This window comes from Dipteris shenzhenensis, chromosome 27 (genome assembly GCF_047967505.1).
Source record: "Dipteris shenzhenensis isolate YYH24624 ecotype China chromosome 27, Dip_SZ_1.0, whole genome shotgun sequence".
NCBI classification, from domain to species: Eukaryota; Viridiplantae; Streptophyta; class Polypodiopsida; order Gleicheniales; family Dipteridaceae; genus Dipteris; species Dipteris shenzhenensis.
The window spans coordinates 1,222,501-1,250,012 of record NC_141622.1 but is presented as its reverse complement, the minus strand read 5'-3'; the positions used below and the strand labels follow the sequence as shown (position 1 = coordinate 1,250,012).

The 27,512-nt window shown below is 44.1% G+C and overlaps 1 protein-coding gene across 1 annotated transcript in view; it reads right to left on the bottom strand.

Moving 5' to 3' along the window:
- The window catches only part of LOC147883712 (uncharacterized), an 81,332-nt gene that overhangs the window by 28,242 nt on the left and 25,578 nt on the right, over window positions 1-27,512 (bottom strand). Inside the window, exons 5-6 of the mRNA XM_087398831.1 lie at window positions 15,409-15,483; window positions 15,207-15,306 (exon numbers count right to left, since the gene is read on the bottom strand). Coding sequence (XP_087254957.1) covers window positions 15,207-15,306; window positions 15,409-15,483 — 175 coding nt within the window. The remainder of the gene's footprint in view (window positions 1-15,206; window positions 15,307-15,408; window positions 15,484-27,512) is intronic.

The following is a 27,512-nucleotide window of genomic DNA, read 5'->3' as shown; positions in this document are numbered from 1 at the left end:
CACATCACTTTGATGGGTCACCAATCTCCTAAATTGTCCTTAATTTCTGCAAGAAGAATGGCCAGAGACCTCAAAAGTGTTTGGGGAGTCTATGCTATTCAGTTGACCAAGTCTCAAGAGGGTAATGGGTTGTTAGTGGAGGATAAAGACATGCAGTCCCTATTACAGCAATACTCTGATGTATTTGCTGATCTTCCCAACCATCTCCCTCCTGTGAGAGATGTGGATCATGCAATTGTGTTGGAGCCAGGATCTAAGCCAATCAACAAAGCCCCATACAAACTTTCTAGAGCTGAAAGGGAAGAGGTGGCAAGGCAAATAAAGGAACTCCTTGACAAGGAATTTATTACACACAGTCAGTCACCCTTTGCCTCTCCTGTGTTATTGGTTAAGAAGAAGGTGTTGGGGTAAAGGCACATTGCCACCCCTTTATTAAAGTTAAGACATCTTGACTGTCTTAAGACAGTCATAGGATAAAACCTAATCCTAATAAAACTAATGAGTTTTGTGGTGTGGCTCAACACTTCACACCCGCACATTTGGAGTCCTCTCTCTTTCTCACTCTCTCCCTCTTGCTCTTCTTCCCCCTTCAGGCCCTTCAACTGGTATCAGAGCCTACCTCTCCTACTCTCTCCCTCTTGCTCTTCTTCCCCCTTCGGGCACAGATGTACGGCCCTGTGCCGTACAGTACAGACTACCGTATTGTACGCTGACAGGCCCTTCAACTGAGCAGGGAGCTGCTTCCGATTTTTGCAGCAGGGAGGTACATTTTTTTTTCGGGATCTGTGTCAGAGGATACTTTTCTCCTTGGATCTGGCTTTTGCACAGGTACAGCAAGTACGAAAGTACAACAGGTACATTTTTTGTTTGGGGAAGAAAGAGAGGAGAAAGAGCACTCTACTCTTCATTCCTCTTGATTCTGAATCATCTTTCAGTTCACAGAACTCTGTTTTCTTGAAAGTACAACAAGTACCTTCATTTATCTCGTGCTTGAGGAAAAGAGAACCACAGTGTGTGGTTGATTGCACAGTTATTTTGTTCTGGGAAGGTAATGCCTTGATTTTACAAGAGGACATATGCTTTTACTGGGTTTGAATCTCAGTTTACAGGTGAGCAGATCATAGGGCTTTTGCCCGGCAGGTGATGCTTTGTATGCCTTGAGGCAGTGTGGTGCCAGAGAGCACACATTTGTCTTGATTTCCGCAGTGTCGAGGTGACATTTTCTTGCAGGTCACATTTCTTGTGCAAAACTCAAAGAACCTCAGTTGAGCCACGCTTGGCCAGGGCGCATCGAGTTTACTCGGTCCCTAACTGTCCATCGTTGACAGTGCTCAAAAGGTTCCTCATTGAGTGTTTGTACGTTGGGATCTGTGTATGTCATTTCTACACAGGACAGTATATGCATTACACTGTTGGTTGATTTTGTCAGAGAGATTTTCACATTGCATGCTACCTAAGTGTTGAGGTGTTTTTTCACTTGGTTCAGGTGTCAGATCAAGGGGCTTTTGCCCAGATTTTGCTTGATAGCACTTGGGTTACCGACAGAGATCTTCAGATGCATTTTATCCCCTTGGCAGAAGGGTGATTGCTTGGGATTTATCCCATTTTCTGTTGCAGATTTTGTGACAGGCTGAAGTGTCATTTTTTTTTTGGGTGTTTGCCAAGTGGTTTATGCATATTAACTCAGTGCAATACCTCATCTGAGGTGGGAGAAGTGATCAGTACAGCCAGTACAGCAGTGTTTACAGCAGTGTTTGTGTTTTGTCAGCTGATTATGCACTGTTAAAGCACTTGTTGAGCAGCTGCAGCATTCTGAAATTACTGTTTTTTTTATGCCTATTTGAGCACGGTACAGTGTTTCAAAAGGTACAGTAACTCGGGCATTTTCTGTCTTGCTGCAGATTTTCTGACAGTGAAAAACAGCACTATTGTGAGTGCTCCTGGCTCTTTATAGAGCAGGTTTTTTCTGAGAAATCAGAATTTTATTCAGTCTTTCTGGACTACAAGTACTTTCCTTATCTGATATGGCATCAGGGGGAAGTGAATCTTCAATTCTGAACATAAAGAAACTGGAAGGAGCACACAATTATGCATTATGGGCAGAACAGTGCTTGAATGTACTTCTGTTAAACAAGATTTCTAAGCCCATAACGGTGAAGGGTGTCAAGCCATCTGACATGGTAGCTGATGACTGGGAAGAGCTTGATTTGTCCGCAAGGGCAGCTATCATGCTCACTATTTCAGACACTCTTGTGTTCAATGTTCAGGCTGAAAAGACCTCTTATGGTCTATGGCAAAGGCTAGAAGAATTGTATGCCCAAAAGAGCTCAGCCAGTAAGGTTTATTGGTTGAAGAAGCTGGTTGATCTTCGCATGAAGGAAGGTACAGCTATGACCTCACACTTGAGTGAGTTCAATGCCATCTTTACACAGCTGATTGCACAGGGATTGAACCTTGATGAGGAGTTCAAGGCTACTTTCGTGCTGTGTACCCTCTCTGAGAGTTGGGACACTTTCAAGACCACCCTGTCAAATTCGAATGTCACTCTTATTTATGCTGATGTAGAGAGCTCTCTCCTTATGAAGGAGATGAGCAGGAAGAATAATGCGAGCAGCAAGTCTTCAAATGCCTTGCAGGTACAGGATAGAGGCAGGACTCAGCAGAAGGGGAGATCTGCTAGTAAGTCCAAATCCCGCAGTCAGTCCCGTGGCAAAAAGGATATTGAATGCTTTTATTGTGGCAAGAAGGGACATGTGAAGTCTAAGTGCTTCAAGTTCATACGGGATCAGAAAGCCAAGAAAGCTGAAACAAAGGATGCAGGAAATGGAAGCAAAGGCAAAGGCAAGGCCAAGGCAGATGACTTGGATGCAGTGAATGTTGCAGCAGAGGACAGTGACAGTGACATACATGATGTTTTATGCTCTTCTGCTGTAATAGCACATGCTTTGGTTATTGATGGCCATGACATGCACACTTGGCTCTTGGATTCAGGTGCTTCTTTTCATGTTACTCCTCATAGGGAGTGGTTTACTTCCTACACACTTACTCATGGAGTTGTTCATCTTGGGAACAACTATGCATGTCAGATTGCAGGGATTGGCAGTATACAGATCGTATTTCCTGATGGACGCATATTCATGCTTGATGGTGTCCGCCATGTGCCGCAAATCAAGAAAAATCTGATTAGCACTGGCTTATTGGATGACAGTGGTTACCACACCACATTTGGGGATTCCAAATGGGTGATTACTGATGGCCAGGCTGTAGTGGCTGAGGGTTTTAAGAGTGATACCTTGTACCCTCTTTATGTTTCCAGTGTGGGTAATCATGTTGTTGCCATAACCGAGCTGCCAAAGGTTTCATTGTGGCATAGCCGGTTGGGACACATGTCTGTTAAAGGAATGCAAGAACTGTCACGTTTGGGTTATCTGCCGTCTCTTTCTTTTTCAGATTTGCCTACTTGTGATCATTGCATATTTGGCAAGCATTCTGTGACTCCTCATAAGAGGAGAACTCCCCAGAATAGAGCACCACTTGATCTAGTGCACACTGATTTGTGTGAGATGCCACAGTTATCACTAGGGGGTGCAAAATATTTTATTACTTTCATTGATGATGCCACACGCAAAGTGTGGGTCTATTTCTTGAAGCATAAGGGCGATGCCTTAGATGCTTTCAAGAAGTTTGTCGCTCAGGTTGAGAATCGGACAGGTCGCAAGCTGAAATGCCTCAGATCCGATAATGGGGGTGAGTATGTGTCACATGCTTTTGTGCAGTTTTGCCAAGCTAAGGGCATCAAACAGGAACTCACAGCTCCTCATAATGCATCTCAAAATGGTGCAAGTGAGCGGATGAATCGAACTATTCAGGAGAAGGTTCGATGTATGTTGTCTTATGCTGCATTACCCCATGGCTTTTGGCCAGAAGCCGTGCAAACAGCAGTTCACATTATTAACAGGTCGCCAAACAAGGCTTTGGAGTTGAAAGTGCCAGAGGAGGTGTGGTCTGGCAAGCCACCTTCATATAAGCACTTACGTGTATTTGGCTGCGAGTGCTTTGCTCATGTACGCAAAGAACTGCGCACCAAACTGGATCCAAAGTCTATCAGATGCATCTTTATGGGTTATGGTGACGAAGGTGAAATGGGGTACAGGTTATGGGATCCCGTTAAACGGAAGATTATACGCAGCAATGATGTCATCTTTAAAGAGGATAGTGTACACAAGGAACCCGTGCAACCTGTGGAATACAGGAGGGTTATTTGTGATGATGTTGGACAGCAAAGAATGCCCATTTATATGCAGCAGCAGACTGCTGCAGATAACCCTGTTCAAGAGGGTATACAAGCTGAAAATCAGCCAGATAATTTTGCCAATGATGCACCACTGGATATGCCAGCAGATGGGGCTGTAGAACAGCCAGATATGGTGGTACAGCCACCCGTCATGCATGAAGAACAGGCTGGACAGCAGCCTAATCCGGAACATTTTGTTAGGAGGAGCACCCGTGTACAACGGCCTCCTGCCAGGTTTGTTCCAGGAGCCAATAATGTGGCTGATTTTATCATGCTGACAGATTGTGGTGAGCCTTCCAGCTTCAAGGAAGCTATGGGAAGAACAGAGAAAAAGAAGTGGGAGAAAGCCATGCAGTCAGAAATGGACTCCCTACTTCAAAATGATACATGGGACTTGGTGCAGTTACCTGCAGGCAGAAAGGTTTTGCCATGCAAGTGGGTTTACAAAGTCAAAGTGGATTCAAATGCTTTACCGAGGTATAAGGCCAGATTGGTTGCCAAGGGATTTAAGCAGGAGAAGGGCATTGACTTTGATGAGATCTTTTCCCCTGTAGTCAAGATGACTACTTTGAGAGCAGTGTTAGCTCTTGTTGCTCATGACGACATGGATTTATGTCAGATGGATGTGAAGACAGCTTTTCTTCACGGAGATCTCCATGATGAGATCTATATGAGTCAGCCAGAGGGATATGCTGTTAAAGGGAAAGAGCAGCTTGTGTGTAAGCTCAAGAGGAGCTTGTATGGACTCAAGCAGGCGCCAAGAGAATGGTACAAGAAGTTTGATGCCTTCATGCAGTCCCAAGGGTATCATAGGTGTGAAACCGATCATTGCTTGTACACCAAACGGGTAGAGGATGGCAGTTTGATGCTACTCATTCTATATGTGGATGACATGCTTATTGCCAGTAAATCTCAGCATGAGATTAGTGCTTTGAAGAAACAACTGCATAAGTCTTTTGACATGAAAGACTTGGGTGATGCAAATCATATTCTTGGCATGCGGATTACTCGTGACAGGTCCAAGGGACTTTTGTTTCTGTCACAGAAAGAGTACATTGACAAAGTACTGCAGCGCTTTCAAATGGAGGGGGGGAAGTCTATTAGTACCCCATTGCCTCCACATTTAAAACTCAGCAGTAAAGACAGCCCCAGATCAGATGATGATAAGGCTGAAATGGCCAAGGTTCCGTATGCATCTGCAGTTGGATCTTTGATGTATGCCATGGTTGCCACTCGTCCGGATATTGCTTTTGCGGTGGGAGTCATCAGCAGGTATATGGCAAATCCAGGCAAGAGGCACTGGGAAGCAGTGAAAGGTGTCTTGAGGTATCTCAAGGGTACCAAAGACTTGTGCATATGCTATGGTAGGCAGGATGCATTGGTGCATGGTTTTACAGATTCAGACTATGCAGGGAATGCAGATAACCGGAAGTCTACTACCGGTTATATTTTCACATTTGCAGGAGGTGCTATATCATGGGTGTCTCGGTTGCAGAAATGCATTGCACTGTCAACTACTGAAGCTGAATATGTTGCAGCCACTGAGGCTTGCAAGGAAGCAATATGGCTTACTCGACTGGTGGGAGACTTGGGCATTACAGGAGATATGCCGGTTTTGCATTGTGACAGTCAGAGTGCTATCATGTTGGCAAAAAATCCGGTCTTTCATCAAAAGACCAAGCACATAGATGTGAAATATCATTTCATCAGGGAGGTACTGGAAGACAAGCGACTTGAGCTTGTGAAAGTGCATACTGATGATAATCCTGCAGATTTGCTCACTAAGAGCTTGCCTACTGAGCGGTTTGCACATTGCCGCCACATCATGGGATTAGGGTGAGACCATTCTTATTTTATGGTCCTGTATATAGTAATTGTATATTGCTGTAATTTTTATTCTTTTCTCCCCTTTAGGCACATTGGCCTTTAGGTGGGAGGTTGTTGGGGTAAAGGCACATTGCCACCCCTTTATTAAAGTTAAGACATCTATGGATAAAACCTAATCCTAATAAAACTAATGAGTTTTGTGGTGTGGCTCAACACTTCACACCCGCACATTTGGAGTCCTCTCTCTTTCTCACTCTCTCCCTCTTGCTCTTCTTCCCCCTTCGGGCCCTTCAGAAGGATGGCTCATTTAGAATGTGTATTGATTACAGGGATTTGAACAAAATGACAGTTAAGAATAGGTTTCCTATCCCTAGAATTGATGATCTACTGGATGAGCTTAGAGGGGCAAAGTACTTCACAAAGATTGACTTAAGGCCAAGCTATCATCAAATAAGGATGAAGGAGGGAGATGAACATAAAACCGCCTTCAGGACAGAACGTGGGCTTTATCAATTCAAAGTGATGGCATTTGGCCTAACCAATGCACCTGCAACTTTCCAGGCCCTAATGAACAAGGTATTGCAGCCTTTCCTCTATAAATTTGTGTTGGTATTCTTTGATGATATATTGATCTACAGCAAAACGAAAGAAGAGCATTTATTGCATGTCCAGCAAGTATTGGAAGTATTGAGGAAAGTTGGGGAAGTGGCTTATGAGTTGGAGCTCCCACCATCCTCTAGAATACACAAAGTATTCCTTGTATCACTGCTCAAGAAGTATTTGGGGCCTAAGGAGCAAGTTATGGAAGAGCTACCTCCTACGGATGAAGAGGGCCAAATTGAGTATATACCTGAGAAGATCCTTGGATTTAGAGATCATGAGTTGAGGAACAAGTCCTACATGGAATATCTTATCTGAATTCTATGGCCAAAATTGAGTCTTAATGAGCAGATTTGATTTTCTCTTGTATGGACATGCTGCAGCCAGCATTCACTATCCTTTCTCAGATCAGCATGTCTCTCACTGGATTATATGATCAGATCTGTTATATTGGACAGCATAGCTCTTCCACCCGATTGCTTGATTTCTTGGGAATATTATATGATCCATTTACAGATTAGCATGCCTACAGGGAGGTATTTGACTGAGAAACTTCATTGTTCAGCTGATATGACCAGAAGTGAGCTGTTCAAGATTAAAAGGAGCATTGTATGTCCAGGTTACAGCCTTTTCAAATTTGAGGACAAATTTCTATTTGAGGAGGGAGGATTGTAACAGAGGGTTACTTTTTACTTAGGCTAAAAGTTAGTAGAAAGGCCTCTTTTGGCTTGTAAGTGTTTTCTTCTTTTTTTGGGGGATACCATAAGTTACCACATGGCATCCTAGGAGGTAATCCCATAAGCAATACTGCTTTGTACTACCCTGGGCCATACCTATATAAGGGCTCTAGTTGTACTTGGCAAGGCATTCATGACTTGTACTTCATTACTGAAATAGAAATTACAGCAAGAGTTCAATACTCAGCTGAATTCTAAAAAGGATTGACTTCCTCCTGTCCTTGTGCAGCCCCTCACAAGTCTCTGCTGTAGGTCCAGCCCATGACCTTCCACTCCTACCTTTTTCCTAAAACATAAGGTACTTCACTACTCAACTTTCCTGCACATTCTACAAAATTTAGGGGTGTTTACTGTCAGTTAGGAGCAGTCTTGTTGCAGAGCCCCAAAGGGGCGTTTATATACAGTCCAGGTCAGGGCCTGGTCGGCCTGTTTGGGTCGGCCATAGGCAGCCTGACTGGTCGGTTTTATGACAGGCCTTAGGGCCTATAAAAGCAGAGGCACTTGCCTCATTTCCATATCCAGCAGCCAGCAGTTCCAGGGCAGAAAGGAGCAGCAGGAAGCCTACTCTCTGGGCCTATCTACAGGAGGTGAGAGAGTGCAACAGGTGCTGCAGACTTAGCTCTAGGGAGAGGCTGGACCTTGGCTGTCTTCTAGGGCACAAGGTGCTGAGATCATCACACCTTTTGGAGCAGCCATTCACAAGCAGGTTGGAGCAGTGGAACAGGGACCTGTGTGCTGCAGGCAAAGCTTGGCAGGGGCTGCCCACATAGGCTGATTCATAGGCAGTAAGGTGGAGAAGAACACACTGGACGGAAAGTCTACTTACGCTTGAGGTGGAGCAAGCGGGCTCGAGTCTAGAGATAACCTTGTCATAAGATCAGAGGACCACACCATTGGTGGGACTCTGGATCTATATCTTTTGTATTGTGTCCATAGTTTTGGACGGAAATATATTATTTTGGTGATTTCTCTATCTGGCTGGTTCATTGTCTATTGATGAGTCTGCACATCTATGTGACGCACATTAAGTAAAGAAGTTTGTGATTCCACACCCCACACCACACTGTGTGAGCTCCTGGGCATTACTATAAGTCTTCCGCTGTGCGTACCCTCTGTTGGGTCATTTCTAACACAAAAGCATTGCAATTCACATCAATGGGCTGATATAAATCAGGAACAATAAGAATCGGCTCAATGGTTAGCTTCTCTTTGAGAGTGTTAAAAGTTGTCTTGTGCCACTCTTCCCATCTGAAAACTGCAAACTTTTTTGTCCAGTTATGTAACAGGGCTATAGTATCAGCAAAATGTCTAATAAACCTTCTATAGGAGGAGCAAAGTCCTAAAAACCTATGTAGTCAATGCATTGTTTTCAACTCAGGCCATTCTTGGATGGCTTTGATCTTTGCGAGATCCATCCTTATTCCATCTTTGGAGATGATGTGTCCAAGGTAATGGATTTCATCCAGAAAGAATTGGCTTTTCTTCCCATTGATAAAAGCTTATGGTCTCTGAGTTCTTGAAACACGGTGGCTAGATGTCTTTTATGCTCCTCTTCCAACTTTGAAAAGACGAGTGTCATCAATGAAAGTACAAGTAAAGTGTCTATGAGGTCGGAAAATCCAGTCCATCATCTTGTTGAAAGTAGCCAAAGCAATTGTTAATCCAAAAGGCATAACAACAACTCGTATAATGCAAAAGTTGTCCAAAAAGCTGTCTTATGAGTGTATTAAGGACGAATTTTGATCTAATGGTAACTCCTCTTCAAGTCAATCCGGCTGCAAATGGTGGTTTCCTTCAATCAGTCCAACACATCATCAATCCATGGGATCAGGAATCTTTTCTTGACGATCATCTTATTGAGGGATGTATAGTCCACACACATCCGATAAGACCCATCCTTCTTTTAAACCATCAACACAAGTGAGGAAAAAGGAGAGGAACTAGGTTGAATGAACCCTGTAGACAGCAAGTCTTGTACCTGTGCCATGATCTCATAGGTCTAGGCTGCACTCACCAATATAAACGACGATTTGGGGGCTCACTTCCTGGAATAAGCTTATGGTATGATCTTTGGGCTGCTCAAAGGCAGCTCCCCTAGCAAAGAATCTGAAAAACAATCTTTAAATTTATTGCTTTTCCAACTAATACACTTGATACAACTAAAATGGTCTCTCCTCTCCCTTTGGAAACGATCCGATGTTCCTTGTCTCTATGCTTGAAAACAAGCATTCTCATTGGCATCACAAGATGAATCCCCTTTCGGTGGAACCAAGGCATTCCCAAACTACATCGAATTGGTCCAAAGGTGAAACCAAAAAAGTCTTCTTGATCCAAATAATCTTAAGTTTGCCAATGAGTCGCGTTACTGGTACGAACTGTACCTGAAAGATTTGTCAGGCGTTGAGAGATTGTTTGAGTTCTTTCGTCTTGATCCCTAGCCGCAAAGTGAGATCATGTGAGATGAAGTTATCACCTGGATCAACAAAATTAGTGCACTCTGGTCTCTTGCTTTGCCCCACAAAAGACAAAGATCCCTGGTCTTCGGATCAGCCACTCTCCCAGCACATCGAGGACTTCTCCAAGTTCTTTTAGCTTTTTCTGGTCCTTTGAATATGACAGTCAGCTGCTAAGTGTGTCCTTCGGTCCCACATCCAAAACACTTCCCCTCCTTATGAGGTCTTGATCTGCTCTAGAGTTAATTTAGGTTTTCCTTTATAGGGCTTTGGTTCACCCCTCAACTTCTTAGGCTGAGACTCCTTTTCAAATCTTGGTGGCATAGAAGACTCCTTTCTTGGTCCTCCTAGTACCGTATTCTTCTTTTCTGGCCCTCCCTTCTTTGCTTTGTCTAAGGAAGGATGATCTTTGATGTACAAAAAAACTCCAAGCGAAGCTGAATTCTGTGTGAGACAAGGTGTTCACATAAGCTCGTACCTTAGGTGGTAGCCTTGCCTTGTACTTAGAAACTTGCATACACGTATCCCAAATTTTATTTTTGTAAACTTCAATAAGCTCATCTTCATCCATGTGAAGATCCTCCCATGTCATGTGCACTTCATCCACAAACTGTTTTGGCAGGAACTGGCGCTATAACACTTTCTTGAAATCTACCCAAGTTTTGGGAGCTTTGCCGTCAGCCAATTGTGCACTCCACCATGCACTGGCTGTGTCGATGAGATGCAAACTCTACCACGCTAAGCTTAGAAGATTCTTCATAATTTTCAGCACCAAAGGCCACATCGAATTGGCGCACAAACTTCATAGCTCTCTCCGAGTGTCCTAAGTGAAAAAACGGACTGACTTACCTCTTTTGAACTTTTTCGACTTGGTGCTAAAGGCTTTTCTTAATGCTTCCGACATGAAGAAGTAGAAGAACTTTGCTAGAACTGGTTGTGACTAAATTAAGTGCTCCTGCTCTAGATCTTGGCATATAGTATATGGAATCCCGGAAGCCCAAACTAAATTGCAACCAAATTAGGCGCTCTTGCTCCAAAACTTGGTGTCAAAAACTCTCTTTTTGGGCTAAAGATTCACTAATTCTTCCAAATCGTTGTTGTCTTTGCTCTAATTCCCCAAGGTCTTTATTGCAATAGAACTCTCTTTGTACAAGGCGGCTCACGTGGTAGCAAGTCTGGGTACAATTCTCTATACAACTGAGCCAACCAGCTAGAAAGCATGTGCTTTCTGAAGGCAGGGCCTGCTTTTCTTGCCTAAAATAAGCTCTTTTCTCTAAAAAGTTGAGATTTCTCCAAAATCTTGGGCTTTTCCCAAAAGTAGGAGCTTTTCTCCGTAGCGAGGGGCACCCTTAATGCTTTTAGCTAAAGTGGGCCCTTCATTAATTGGGGCACCACTTGTCTTGTGCTTTTCCCTTTAAAGTTGGGGGAATTCAACACTCTCCAAAGTCCCCTACCTTGCACACACAATATCCAACACTTTAACCCATTAGAGGCTAGCCAAACGCATGCATTTTAGTTCTTGGACTAATCCTAGTTCCTTGTGGGCATCCCCACAATGTTATTTAACCAATGAAACGCAAAGTGAAATAAACCTTGTTCTCGTTAGCCGAGGTCAACTTTCTTTGACCGAGATGAATCTTAAAGATTTCTCTTTATTTCTTGGGAAAAGTTACGAACTTGTGACATCTACTGGGCTCCTTGTGCGTCTCACAATTTGGATCTTCTTATAGAGGATATAGGAAAGCTCCCCTTAGTGCATGTGGTGGTTAAGAAGGCATGCAAGCAGCTAAATTTTTTCACACCCTAGCATAGGGATTTAGCAATATATAGAAAACATACCACCCATTAGCTATTGAAGCCTTCCAAGACCCGTTTTGCATCATAATCCTTGCATGCTTGGTGAAGGTAAAGCCTTGCTTATGGCATATGGTAGTTATTGAGTACTAGGAGGGGTGGCCCAAGTCCACGACTCCTACAGTACGATCTTTTGAGAGCATTGTCTTTGATGGGGAATTTTGGCACAATGAGTGCATTGTTAGGATTACTCAACGCCTATGTAGGGCCGCACCATGGGCCTTATTTATGAATTCATGGAGAAGGTTGGAAAAAGGCTTTTACGTCATGCAATGGCTTGACACAAGCAGGTGATTCCATGATCTAAATTCAGAATTAACCTATGGTTTAAGAATATGGACCCTAAAATTATAAATCTAATTTTGTGGTTCTATGGGCTCAAAATTTAGGCTCTGAAACTTGATTTTTTTAAGGTTTTATGTTTGAGACCAAAGTGATCAAGGGAAAACTACTTACATGAGATATTTTTGCTAACATTTTGAAATTGCTCACTTTTGAGCTTTTGGTTTACATGCTTTTGCGCACGTGAGCAGAGAAATCCTCACAAACCTAGATTGTACGAGTATTGTTGGATACAACGAGTCAAAACCTTCTTGGCTATCCAACCTAAAGACAAAGAAGCACATGTTGAAGAGCATGTTGAGTAGAGACGACATTTGAAGCGCATGTTGAGTAGAGATGACATCTTTTGGAGACGAAGTCACAACCAATAGTAGTTGTTCAAGAGGCACCCTCGAAGGCACCTAGGCTAGGAATCTGTCGAAAGGGGCTAGTGGGCCTAGTAAAGATTCAAATTCAAAGATGAATGAGCTAGATCCATCGAGGAAAAGTCTTGCAAAGGAGAGGACAATCGTAAGATGGTATACATGGAGATTTGACATCCTTGAGATCGGCTTTGAAGTAGAGAATATTGTCGACTTTGATATAAGGAGTCAAATTTACTAATCCTAAGCGTTGGTAGCAATTTGGGTCAACCCTACAACAAATATAACGAATGGCTTTTACGTATGAGCTAATCGTGATTTTATATCCTATGTACACAACCTAAAGGAAAAACTTGCAACAATTTATAAAAGCATACTTTGTCCTAATTTTTGACTCGCCTAGAATTAGGACTCAGCTAAGAATAGACCTAGGGCTCAAATAACATAACCTAGGACCAATCTAATTCTGAGAGCTAGTGGCAGGTTAGGTTGTCCCATGTCTCCTCTACCCTTATCCTTTAATTAAATCAAATTTGAAGTTGTTGAGACAACTAAGACTTAAGAACCTAAGCTAAGACACTCAAAATTAACCCAAAGTTTGCATGCAAATCACATATAAGCACAGCAAGACTAGACATGCTCGATTTAAGTAATTTTGAAGGCCATAACCACTATGCTCATCAAGGGTTTTGCATAGTCTTGAGTCATTCTTCATACAATCTTATCTCTTTCCAATACACCAAGGCTCACCCACAAAGGGCATTGAAGATATTTGTTAAATGAATAGGATATGAAAAGCCCCATAGACACGATGTCCTAGATAGCAATCGATCTACATCCCAGGATATCATCACCACAAAAAGGTGGCATCACCCAGTGTTACCAGAAGCGTTTTTTGAAACGCATTTTGCAGGTTTTGTTTAGAAACGTTTCGGGATTTTGATTAGAGTTTCACCTAGAAAATGCACTCTTAAAGATACAGAACAGGAAGCGGGGTGAAAAAGGCTAATGAACATGTATTAAGGTCTAATAACCTTTGACGTGCGTTCTTTTTATTTGTCTTTTTCTATACAGGTCAGCAGCAACAAGATGGTGCAGCAACTCAAGCTTTTACCCGAATCTACGACGATGACTCTTCTTGTTTAGATCACTGAAGCTCTGGTCTCTATTGCTGTTGAAGTCGTCTGAGGAACTTGAATCGCAAGATAAACGCCACCATGCAGCATCAGCCCCACAATGCACCATATAACAAACCTCTGATCTTTGTTGCTGTTGAAATCATATGAGGAGCTTGAATAAGGCTAATGAACATGTATTAAGGTCTAATAACCTTTGACGTGCGTTCTTTTTATTTGTCTTTTTCTATACAGGTCAGCAGCAACAAGATGGTGCAGCAACTCAAGCTTTTACCCGAATCTACGACGATGACTCTTCTTGTTTAGATCACTGAAGCTCTGGTCTCTATTGCTGTTGAAGTCGTCTGAGGAACTTGAATCGCAAGATAAACGCCACCATGCAGCATCAGCCCCACAATGCACCATATAACAAACCTCTGATCTTTGTTGCTGTTGAAATCATATGAGGAGCTTGAATCCTCTCCCTTTACGTTAAAAGTCTACACAACATAGGCATCCTCTAATCTTTATGGAGATGGCAAAGATGCTCAAGCCTTGTAGCAGTGGTCTGTTCGATGAAAACTGAGTGAACAAGCTGCGCTGTTGATATGAAAACTGAGCGAACAAGCGCTGCACTGCTGCATATAAACTAAGCAAACAAGCTATGCTGCTGCATATGAAAACTGAGTAAACAAGCTGCCCTGCTGCACATATATTCCCCCCTCTCTAATACTAGTGTAAAATCTACAATAATCTAGGGCCCTCTTCAACTAACGTATTTGTTACCTTGGGGGAAAAAAAAAAAACTAACCTATTTGTCTTCATACTTGATGCCCACTCTAGCTGGTCTCTTGCATTATTAAAGAAAGGACCTTGACCTCTTTGATCTAGTTTTTAAAGTTGGAATTGACAACATTTTTTCCATTGAATCTATCCTTGTTGTTGTAAACCCAATAACCTTCTCGTTTTGTAACATCATAATGTTATATGGGATTCTATTCTTATTTATTTCTGTCTTGATTTATGTGTGTGAGCCATTTTGTCCTTTCAGGACACATGCCATCCCAGAGTTCCACATGGCATACATTGGGTTCAAGGATGATTCTAGAGGGATCTAGCCTGTGAGAGGTTCTTATGGAGAATATCAAACGGGATGGAGAAAATACAGGGCAGCTAGCTCTCGATGGAATCTATGGCTTGGAGTCCATTGTAAAGAATTAGACTTGAGATTTTGTCAACAAACCAAAATAGAAGGCTATAGGTATCAAATGGATTTACAAGACCAAGGATGGTGCTTTGGAGTCTGGACAAGTCGAGGCTATGCACATAGTACCTCTGACCAGGAACCGGAATGCAGAGTCCAAACCCTGACCCTTCTCAAAATGCAAACAAGAATGGGAATAGCTAGGATACAAGCATCAAGAACTAGAGTGAAATGCCAAATCATCATACACACAATAACATATAAATCATTACAATGAAACATATACAATTACTGATTTTCACCTTACATTTTCAATAGTCAACTTGTATGAACGACAATATTAGACACATTCTACCTTTTATCCCCAAAACAAACTCATGAGAAACAAGAACACTAGAGGTTGTCTATTAATACTCACTCTGTACCACCAATTGACAACCTCCTAGGAGTAGATAATATAGTGGAATCGATTCCTTGTTTTATATTGGAAGCTTCATTGCTACCATGAGGCCACTGATCTGCAAGACAGTAGAAAATCCAGCATAACTCATAGAAATCTCAAAATGATCACATGAAAACGATAGTTTATGGTGTACATCAAAACAGAGCCTAAATGGTACCAGGCAGCCGTTGTAATGTCCGTTGAGAAGCATCCATCTTATAGCGGACCAAGCCAACCATGACAATTCTTTCTCCTACAAAAAAGAATGTACATCATTAAAAATATGCAACGTCAAGAAGTAACCCTCCATATTCCAAAAACTTGGGAATTCATCAAACACAAAGACCCAAAATAGCTATACCATCAGGCATGCAGATGACAACATGAACACCGTCTAAACCATTCTCTCATCACAATAGATAGAATAAAGGCCCTCATTGGTGAAATCAATAAACTTGACAAGCACTCAAGCGGTTGCAATAAATGGCAATGAGGGCACTTGTTTTCCGAATTCTAAAGGAACATGACCAAATTGATCATTTAGAACAATGCAAAAATACCACCAACATCATGAATAGCACAGACTAGCTAAAATGACATTCCCACCCAAGTCATGCGCAACAATGATGAAGTTAGATTGTTATAAAAATGAAGCTCTACACACATTCAGAACCTCGTTGGCACCATACGAGCTTCCGGTGAAGCTCAACTTTCATAGAGACCACTTCTTACAAATATCAGAGGAGGGATTCATTGATCCACTAGGGTATTCCCAGATCCCCCTACCCCATTCTTTGAGGATATCAATCAAGCAGTTTCGTGTCTCATCGCACCGACTCCGTATTGGGAGTGGATGGGCTGAGGGGATACCTAGAGAGAACCACATCTACACTCTATGTGATCAATAGTAGATCAAGTCAGAGGAGCATTCCGCTTTCAAGTGCCCTATGCACTATGAGATCCGAGGTCATTATCATTGACTCTTCAGGGATGGTTTTTTGAGTCCCTCTCCAGCCTCCTATCTTACCCAGATCAGAGATGCCTAGCGGCTTTCATTCATGAGGTTGTCACGCACAGAGAACATTTGATCGGGATACAAAGGCAAGGTTAAAGTACAAAGCCAAACTCTACTTGAAGCATGATGGCAGAGTTCTTCCAACTAGATCACACCGACCGGCAAATCTCGTCTAGTCAACGGGACCACGATCTAGAACCGAGATCCAAAGCCAACAACATGACAGACTCCCGAGATCGCACGGAGTTCTTCAAGCCATATCACACCGAACAACAAATCTCAATGGGTCGATGGGGCTGAGATCCAAAGCCAGTGACGCGACAGACTTGATAGCGGGTTGACACACGGATCATACTTGGCCATCTCCCTTCCATGTTCGCCAAACTGACAGCACAACCAACAGGGATGACAGTGTTCAGCGTTGGGCCACTACTAGGAGACCATAGCGGACCCCACACACAGACCACATCAGCGCGATTCATGCTGCCGCAATCTCATTCATCGTCGGGCTCTCCTTGAGCTTACTCCCCTTAAGCTCACCCCGTCCGGTAGTCTCCGTAGGATCATCATAGTGATGCCACATCACAACTTTCATCCTGGCCAGGGTCCCAAATATTTGTCATGTATCAAATCTGATATATTTTATGGGGTAATGATGCCCGCTTAGAGGCTCCACCCTTTCAGCACTTTATCAGGTTTTTTTAGTCTCATAGACCACTCAATTTTTCAGAGGTTTTTAATAAGAGGAGATAACGAAGTATAGCCTCATTTGGACGAAAGCGGAGAAAATAGAAGACCCGAGCGCCAAGGCTTGCATATCAACACTCAAAGAAATATGTAAGATGCAAGACAAAGAAATTGAAGGCCTACGCAAGAAGCTGAGAGAGGCTAGAGAAGAGGAGCTCTCAAACCTCCAAGCCCAAATGCAAGATGAAATGAAGAAATGGCAAGAGGAGATGCAAAACAAATGGACATGGTAAAATGATGCAGGACATGACTCGTGCTCTAGATGAAAAAAACAGTAATTTGACCTCAAAATTTGAGACACTGGGAACCCATGTTGCTGCCCTCCAAAGTGAGAATGACAAACTGAAGGCAAGTGCACATTGGGAAGAAGGGGAGTTTCGGCCACCCCTTAACGAGGAGCTTAACACAATTAAGGAACAACTGCAGCAGCTCACAAATGCAAAGGGGACGTCAGAGGAAGGATGCAAGACCATTGAGATGCTGAAATCAGAGAATGAACAACTCAAAAAGGAAATGGCAGCTTTGCAAACAATGGTACAAGGGAAACATGCCGAGTTCACACAACAAATCACAAAGGGGAAAGCAGATATGCTTGCATGGAAAGATGTACTAAAGAAAGACACAACACCAAAGAAAAGGGAGATCATTTCTGAAACAATTGAGGAAGAAAAACGACGGGACAGCAAGAGTTTAAATGTGCTGGTCAGAGGCCTACCAGTAGGTGATAGCCCCATGGCAAACACCAAAATCCTCTTTGACAAACCTCACTTGTGAATCAGCCTGGAGAGTGGGTAAAACAGATGCACCAGCGAGGCCTTTGGTGGTAAGGCTGCAAACAGCCACAGATAGATCCACCCTTATGTGTACACGGGCAGCACTACAAGGGACTAGGATCTTTCTAAATGAAGATCTCACACTCCTACAGCAAGAGCACAGAAGGGAAGGAATGGTATGAGTAATTGCTGCAAGGCAAGAGGGGAAATGGGCAGTTTACAGAGATGGTAGGGTGATCATTCGAGAGAGGGTAGAAAAAGAAGCACGAGAGATGCACCGGGAGAAGGGGACAGCACATGACGGTGTCTGAACGATGGGGCGAGTATGCAAAACAAATTGAGGATGGCAGTGTGGAATTGTAATGGCACCCTATGGTCCGACCCAGGGGGGGTTCTTGGAGACATCCCATAACAGAGATGTGATCTTCTATACCGAGACACATGAGAGCCCAGAGAGAGGGCTACCCACAGTGACAGGATACACATGGGAGTCTGCCCACAGGAGGGAAAAGAGGAGGGATAGTGGGGTACGAGGATCCGGAGGTGTGGCTGTCCTTTTTAGATCACATCTGAGGCCACTCCTCTCTATGATACGAAGGGAGGAGCATGCACGACACATGTGGATCCGGATCCAGTTACCAGACAAGCCGACCTTCATTGCAGTATGCTATTTCCCCCCAGATACATCATCCTATGCATGAGAGGTCACCAGTGATGGGCACATGATGATATCACAGAGTTCTCCAGACATGGGGACACTCTCCTCCTTGGTGACTTCAATGCACGAACTGGGAACAGACAGGTGGGCCTGTTAGATTTCGATGAGGATTCCCTCATAGTACCAAAGATGTATGCAGCAGAGCTGCGGATCGTGAGGCAGACGGCAGATGCAAATGCACCAGTGACAGCGTATGGGAGACATTTACTCGAGCTAGGTGCTATACATGGCTTGATCATATATAGTGGTCTTCACAGATGGCCATCATCTGGTGGACTCACCTATTTCCCACATGGAGGGGGGAGTAGTACGGTAGACTACCTGCTCAGTCCACTAGCATTGGCCCCACGGATACATGATTTTATGGTGCCACCTCCTCCACTTGGAGCTGACCACTCATATATCTCACTTTCTGTATATCAGTCGCCACGCCAGCCATGAGGAGGGCCCCTCCAACACCCGCTCGTGTTCAGATTCATTTTGACCGTGCTCTTGACCCGGTGTACGTGAGCCACCTGGCTTCTAAGCTTCCAGTACTATTTGGCGATGAGATGGACCTCGCGCATGCATCAGACACTCTTATATCGGTGATACATGATGTTGCAGCCAGATCCTTTCCCACGACGCGATCTGCACGTGTCCCAGATGGGAGGATGCCCTAAAATCCATGGTTTGATGATGAGTGCAGAGAGATGAGAGCCCACCTTACACGTGAGATAGCACTGGGACATGTGACTTCACCAGAGGCGCAACGGATCTCACGCCGAGTGGCACGGCATAAGAAACGGGCTTTCCTCATGCACAGGATGGATGAGGTGATCAGCTCCTTTTGCGGAGGAGATCCTACTACGGTATGGGGACTCTTATCAGGAGGAAAGTCACCCATTCCCATCACAAATCCCACAGTCTGGCACAAATATGCTTCCTCCCTATATGATGTCCCAGGTCAGGCACCACCTCATATGTCCTCTATGCCCAGGCCCACCACATGCCATCTGTTTACTCCGCAGAATGTATGAGCTGCCCTTCTCCGGATTCATAACCGACGATCACCAGATCATGAAGGATTACGCACTGAGCATTTTGCGCATGGGCAAAAGATCCTGACCCTGATATTAGCACAACTGTTCAACCATGCCGTATGCCATGGCTTCCCACCTACCTAGAGCACCACCACCATAGTACCGATACACAAGGCAGGTGATTCCACAGACACTTGAAACTACCGTACTCTTATGATTGGTCATACTTTGACTAAGATATATGGGTTGGTACTAGAGAGGGAGATCAGCAGCCACACAGAGGGTCACGGACAGCAGGCACTTGGGCAAGCAAGATTTCGGAGACAGCACTCCACCCTGGATCACATTTTCACCCTGAGGGCTATTATTGAGGAGGCAAAATCGAGGCATCAGAAAGTCTACACTTGCTTCGTAGACTTTCATAAGGCATTTGACACTATCCCACGCTCTTGCCTAATCAGGAAATTATAGGAGCTACAGCTTCCAATCATCATGATTTGGGGGTTCATGAATCTATATGAGTCTGTCAGAGGGAGGATACGCACCCCAGGAGGCTTATCAGACTGGATTGAGAGCACCATCGAAGTAAAGCAAGGCTGCCCCCTATCACCAACTCTCTTCGGGCTCTATATCGACGAGATCACTTCTTTTGTCGATCAACTAGGCGGAGAGGGTTCGCTCCTGGCTGACATGATGGTGCAGATATTGTTGTATGCCGATGACATAGTCCTCATATCATCCTCAGCAAAGAGGCTGCAGAAACATCTAGAGGCTCTAGAAATGTTCTGCAGGGAGAGAGACTCGACAATTAACCTTGGGAAGACCAAGGTTATGATCTTCAACACCTCGCGAGCAGCAAGTATCTTGTCACCATAGTTTCACATACCGGGGTGAGCCTGTGGAGATAGTGCCGTCCTACACATATTTGGGGATAGTGTTCATTGAACCAAGTTTTACGATGATCCATGTGGGTACGGCATGACTCACGAGGACAGGGTGCTCTGGCCCGACTAGAGAGGCGATGCTTCCAAGCACACTTCCAGGATCCCCCGACGAAGGGATGGCTCTTTGACACACTGGTGAGACCGACTCCCATGTATGCAACACCTTTTTGGGGGAGTGATATTTCAGCAACGGAGTGGAAGAGATTTGAGAGATTATAAGTGACCACGGGATCCATGATGATTCGGAGTAAACACTCAATCCCTCATCAGATTATACAGGCAGAGTTCCCCATGACCCCCCTCCAAGTTGATGCCATCTTCCAGACGGTGACGTTCCTCCACAGAGTTTGGTCCTTACCCCAATGGAGACTACCGAGGCTAGCATTAGAGTCCTCCAGGCGACTAGCAGAGAGTGGTGTCGATACAACATGATATGCACGGATATCCACATGGTTTGGTAGTCACGACATTCAAATGGACAGATTTCCTCCCTTTGAGTACAGCTTGGACGCACCACCCGAGATGATCCCATGAGATGAGATCAACCGTATCATACGGTTGGACCTCCTCCAACTCCATACATCTAGGGCTTGGGGGGGGGGGGAGGAGTTCTCCACCAAGATCTAGTTCTACCATGATCACTTCCTAAGGATCTCAGAGCACGGTCTTGTCATCAGACCTCAGTATCTTGAGGACAAGAGAGTTTCACACGCACTGAGGATCGCCATTGATCAATTACAAGTCTCATCACATTAGCTACGGATTGAGGCAGGGAGAGCTGCAAGCATACCCAAAAAGCAAAAGACTTGCACACTATGCCAGATGAGGAAGATCGAGACGGAGGAACATTTTCTATGTGTTTGCCCAATCTACTATGAGATCCGAGGACGATATCATTGCCTCTTTCAGGAGGGACATGGCTTTCGCCCACTCACACGGCTTATACATTTTCACGATCAGGTCTATGTTGGGCTCTACCTACTTGAGATGCGCCAACAGAGAGACACATTGATGCGACAAGCCAGAGAGCAGCATGGGCTGATGCCACAGGTCACCATCGACAGATCACAGAATTTTGTCACAGACTTTATGCATCTAAGTCGGCTACCAGCGTAACCGAGGGAGAGGAGCTTGATGAGATGAGAGCATCATGGATCAGCGATAGGAGTGCCCACCACGATGTGGCTAGACGACGAGGGACACACACTCCACGTGCGACACAGAAAGAGCCCAGAGTACGCACAATCGAGGTCCCGTCTATCTCATCCCTTCTCAAAGGCGACCGCCAAAGACGAGGCATAACCCTTGACGTAGCCCACCGGATCCAGAGATCGAGGAGACCACGCCCTCCCCCACGTCGCAAGACAGCTCTACAAACATAGATACAACAGCTTCTCACATCTCATCAGAGTGCCACCAGGTTACCCGGATATATAGAGCCTGAGCATGTACTAGGAGTGCTAGCCCTAAGCGCCTGACACACTTCTGTTACTTTGCTACTCTAGTATTTTGTTCACTAGCTGGGCATGTTAGTGTTTCAGTTTTCAGCTTTCAGTTCTCAACAAGGGTCTTAGTGAACCCTTTGCTTCAGCCCTCAATGGCTTGTATGAGGTACTTCTTGGATTCGCACTTTGTCTCATAGGCATGTGAGGCCTCTTTCAGACGTCTCTCTCTCTCTCTCTCTCTCTCTCTCTCTCTCTCTCTCTCGCGCGTGCCAAGTCACAAGGACATACAAAGAAGACAAAATTGACTACCTCAAGGAGAAGATACCACAAGTGGAATGGGATCCAGATGCTATTTGGAACATCCCGCAAATGGGGACAGAAAGACAAGGCAACAAAGATCAAGATTCTACAACGAACGCATAAGCCGAAGGGCACGAAGATATGGATATCTGAAGGACTCACTCTGACTCAGCTCAAGCAAAGATTCATTGAGCTCACTAAAGTGAAAGAAGCCAAGAAAGTAGGAAATGAGCCGTATACCGCAAACGACAAGATTCGAGATTTCAAATCTAAAACCCAACACTCTTAGTCTTAAACTGATGTAATGAACGTCACACTATGATAGTACTAGAATATAGGTATAATCTATAATATTGTGAGAGTTGCTTTATGCAATCTCTAGGAGACACCTTGTGCACTCCCTGTCGCCTTGGAGATGTAGTAGTTTTCTTTTTTGCTGTGTACATTTGTCTCATAGGTCCATGAGGCCACCTGCAGACCTCTCTCTCTCTCTCTCTCTCTCTCTCTCTCTCACACACACACACACCCCAGCCTGGCACATCGACGCCCTCTCTCCTAGGGCTGATGCCCCCACAAGCTCCTACTCCATGAGCTCAGAGAGTTTGTAATTCACATTTAAGCAAATTACAACAAATTTGTGGAGCAGCAGCAGCTCAGGCAGTAGGGCTTTCGCCCACCTGAGCTATCTGCCCACGTTCAAATCCCAAGGGATAGCTGCCCTTTGCTGCCTGTCAGCATAGGCCGTGGGTGTATGTGCCTCTCATAGTTGGCCATGGGTGCATGAGTGGGCATGGGTGGGTGTGTGGGTGGGTGTGTGTGTGTGTGTGTGGTTGGCGCGTCAAGGCTGTCCATTTAGTGCACTCTTATATGCTATAGCCACGCACCCCATGCTTTGTTAGAATTATTGCTATAATTTAGCAGTGACCAATTTTTGGACAGATTTGAGCACATTCTGTGAATTGGGCATTTTGTTAAATTTGGGGCTTTTGTCAAACTGCCCCAAGTTGTGCTCAATTTCAATTTGAAGCTTGGGGCTTTTGTCCATTTTTTGGCACACATTGCAAGCAAATTGCAAAGATTGGCCAAGAAATTGGGGCTTTTGCAGGAGATTAGCTTTTTGGGTGAAATTTGGCTCAATTTCAACTCCAAATTTGGGGCCTTTGTTCAGAAATTGCAGATTTGGGGCTTTTAGTAAATTTGCCCCTTTTGGTTTGCAATTTCAAGCCACAAATTAGGGCTTTTGTGTTGGGAGAGCAATTTGACAGATTTCAGTTCACACTGCCTTTCTGTGATGTTTTGAAGCACTCTTGGCAGGTTTTGGGAGAGATTGAATGCTGTGGCAGATTTCTGACAGAGACATTATAGAGATTTGAGTTGCATTTTTAGCCAGAGTTTGGCTGTGTTTTTTTGGGATTTGTGCACTCCATTCCCAACAAGGAAATTCAGATTTGCATTTGCTGTATTTTCTTTCTCAGACATGGCCCAGCAAAATCAGAATGATTTCGGTTTCAGTGGTCTCTCACAAGAGGACAAGCTGGATGGTACCAACTACTCCCTCTGGAGTTTTATGGTACGCAATATTCTGATTTCTCGTAATTTGTGGGACTACGTAAGTGGGGATGAGTTCCGGCCAGCAAATGTGGCACCTAATACCCCTCCCCAACAAGGAGGAGGCAGAGGTCGTGCACAGGGTACAGCTGCAGCACAAGTTATTGGTGCAGTTATACCTACCACTCCAGAGCAGAAGAGATGGGATTCATGTGATGCTTTAGCTTTGTCGTGTATTTCTCTTTCAGTGAAAAGATTCATCATTCCGCATATCTGGTCGTGTAAGACCTCAAAGGCAGCATGGGATTTTTAAAAGAGCATATATGCAGCTCGGAATGATGCCAGGGTGTCTTTTTTTAAAAGAGAATTGTCTCATACACATATGGAAGAGGGTGACTCCATGTCAGTGCACCTCACAAAGCTACAGGATTTACGAGAGCAGTTGCTGAATATTGATGAGATCATTCCTGATTCAAAGATGATTACCACTACTCTGAATTCTCTTCCTGAGTCTTATCTCAGCTTTCATACCTCGCTGAATTTGTCGTTGAGGGGGGGTGCAAATCCTCTCACCTTTCACGAGTTGATAGGACTTCTGCTGCAGGAAGAGCAGACCAGGAAATGGCTTCACGAGCAGGTGAACATGCCATGCTCTCAAAATTCAAGCCTAAAGTAAAGGGACATGCAAAGACTTCAGCAAATCAGCCTTCCAGTGGTTCAGGACAGCCTTCTCAAAAGGCTAAGGGTGATGCAGGTAAGCCCAAGAAGAAGGGAATATGTCATTACTGCAAAAAGCCATGTCACTACATTGGAGAAGGCAAGAAAAGGCTTGCAAAAGAAAAGAAAAACAGCTCCGGTATGGCTGTCTCAGATTCAGCTCCTCATGCATCTGACAATGAGCAAGCTACAGCCAACTTTGTGGAGCACGACTATGCCTTCTTGTCTTGCATTTCAGACTCTCAGTTGGCTGCTCTAGATAGTACAGCCACTTGTAATGATGACACTTATGCTTTTCTGACATACAGTTATGATTCTTCCAAGGATGCATCAGCTTTCAGTGTCAATAAGACACATAATACATGGTATTTTGACAGCAGTGCCTCAAAGCATATCACTTCCAGGAAGTGTCTCTTCACATCTCTGCATCCACCACCCGTTGGTAAAAAGGTCACATGTGCCAACAACTCCTCCTATTCAGTTCGTGGTACAGGAGAAGTTGAACTTACAGCCATTGATGGCTCAACATTCAAAATTTCTGATGTCTTGTATGTGCCTGGTATCACAAAAAATCTACTTTCAGTGTCCACTCTTAACAGAGCTGGATTTCAGGTCATTTTTGAAGATGACAAGTGTGCAGTCCATGATAAAGAGCATGACTATGCCTTGAGATTGTCTGGCGTCTTTTTCAGCTTGACATGTATGAGAAAAGACCAGCACATGCTCTCGCAGTTTCCACTCCTACTGCGGCTATGCAGAATGCGGAGTTATGGCACGCGAGATATGGACACATGCATTATGGCAGCTTGATGACGCTTCAAAAACATGCCATGGTTGATGCATTGCCTCCTCTTGAAACACCTCCTCCACATGCCTGTGAAGGGTGCATTCTTGGTAAAATGCACATATCTCCTTTTAAGAAGGATGGATCAGTTAAAGCTGTTCGAAAATTACAGCTTATCCATAGTGATGTGTGTGGTCCCATGAGGACTCCATCATTGGGTGGTCATCTTTACTTTGCCACTTTTACAGATGACTACTCCAACTACACTTGGGTTTACGAGCTGAAACGCAAATCAGAAGTGTTTATGGTCTTCAAACACTTTGCAGCCATGGTTGAGAATGAATCCGGACTCAAGATACATACATTATGCACAGATAGAGGAGGGGAGTACTTGTCTGCAGATTTTGATGCTTTTTTGAAAGACAAGGGCATTGTACATCAGCTTACAGTGAGGCTAACTCCTCAGCAAAATGGGAAAGCTGAGAGAAAAAATCGTACTCTTATGGAGATGGATAGATGTATGCTGAAAAGCAAAAAATTGCCTCACAAATTTTGGCTTGAAGGTCTCATGTGTGCCAATTATGTTTTGAATCGGGCATCCACAAAAGCTTTGAAGACCAAGACTCCCTATGAAGTTTGGCAAGGGAGAAAGCCTTATGTGGATCATTTTCATGTCTTTGGATGCCTTGCTTATGCTCATGTGCCTGTTGAGTTTCGGCATAAGTTGTCTGATAAGGCAATCAAATGCATTTTTGTTGGATACAGTGCAGAGAGCAAGGGGTATCGTCTCTACAATCCTGTCACACCCAAGATCATTGTCAGTAGAGATGTAATATTTTCAGAAAATTCAGCTCACACTCAAGCTCAATTTGATATGCCTTCTTCTTCCGGTGATGTCTTTGAGGGGTTACTACCCATTGCCTTGGGTTCCCCTGCTGATATATCTGATGAAAATCAGAATTTTTAGATACCTCCACATGCTCCGATTCAGCCATAGGATGCCATACCACCTCCACAAGCCGTGGAAGAGGTTGTTCAACAAGAAATTGCAGATATACATGCAGCAAAAACAGTCCCAAATTGGCTGTTACAAACTCTCAGGGAGAGTAAAATTGATGCTCCATTACCTGGCAGAACTCGGAGTGCAGTAAGGCATGGGGGAGGTGCTCTTTCAGTTGAATCAGCTTATGTAGGTACTCTTCTTGATGAGGAGGAACCTGAGACATTTGAAGAAGCACAGGATAATGTGCATTGGATGAATGCCATGCACAATGAGTTGCAGTCCATTGAGAAAAATCAGACATGGGAAGTTGTCGATTTGCCACCAGGTAAACATGCCATAGGTACACGGTGGGTTTTCAAAGTTAAAAGAAAGCCAGATGGCACCATTGACAAGTACAAGGCAAGGCTGGTCGCAAAAGGATATGCTCAGAAAAAGGGCATAGACTATGAGAAGACTTTTGCTCCTACATCCAGAATGACAACCATCCGGTCAGCAGTGATAGCAATGGCTGCAAATTTCCAGTGGAATGTTCATCAGTTGGACATAAAAACAGCCTTCCTTAATGGAGACTTGTTGGAAGAGGTTTATGTCAAACAACCTCCAGGCTTTGAAATTTCAGGTAATGCACTTCAGGTATGCAAGCTGAATAAAGCTTTGTATGGGCTGAAACAAGCCCCACGTGCATGGTATGCAAAGATTCATGCCTTTCTGACCAGCAAGGGGCTGCACAACAATCCAACTGAAAGCACCCTCTACATCAAGAAGGATGGGGGGGATATTTTAGTCATCATTCTTTATGTAGATGACTTACTACTCACAGGGTCAAATGAAGATAATATTGCAGATTTTAAAGCTGAATTGCAGACCACTTTTGACATGTCAGATTTGGGGCTGCTACACTTCTATTTTGGGATCCAGTTCACTCAAGAGCAAAGTGGCATCGGTATGTCTCAATCCAAGTATGTGCAAAAACTCTTGGACAGATTCAACATGCAAGATTGTAAGCCCATAGCTACTCCCATGGAGCCGGGGCTGAAGTTTACAAGGCATGAAGCAGGTGAATCATTTGATGTCACACTCTACAGTCAGGCTGTTGGATGCCTCATTTATCTCTGCAATACACGACCTGATATTCAGTTTGCAGTTTCTCAGGTGAGCAGATATATGCACAGCCCAAAGACTATGCATTGGCATTCCTACTTATGAGTGTAAACAATTTGTTATTTTTCCCTTTGCTATGTATTGAATTTGCTCAATTTTAAAGGT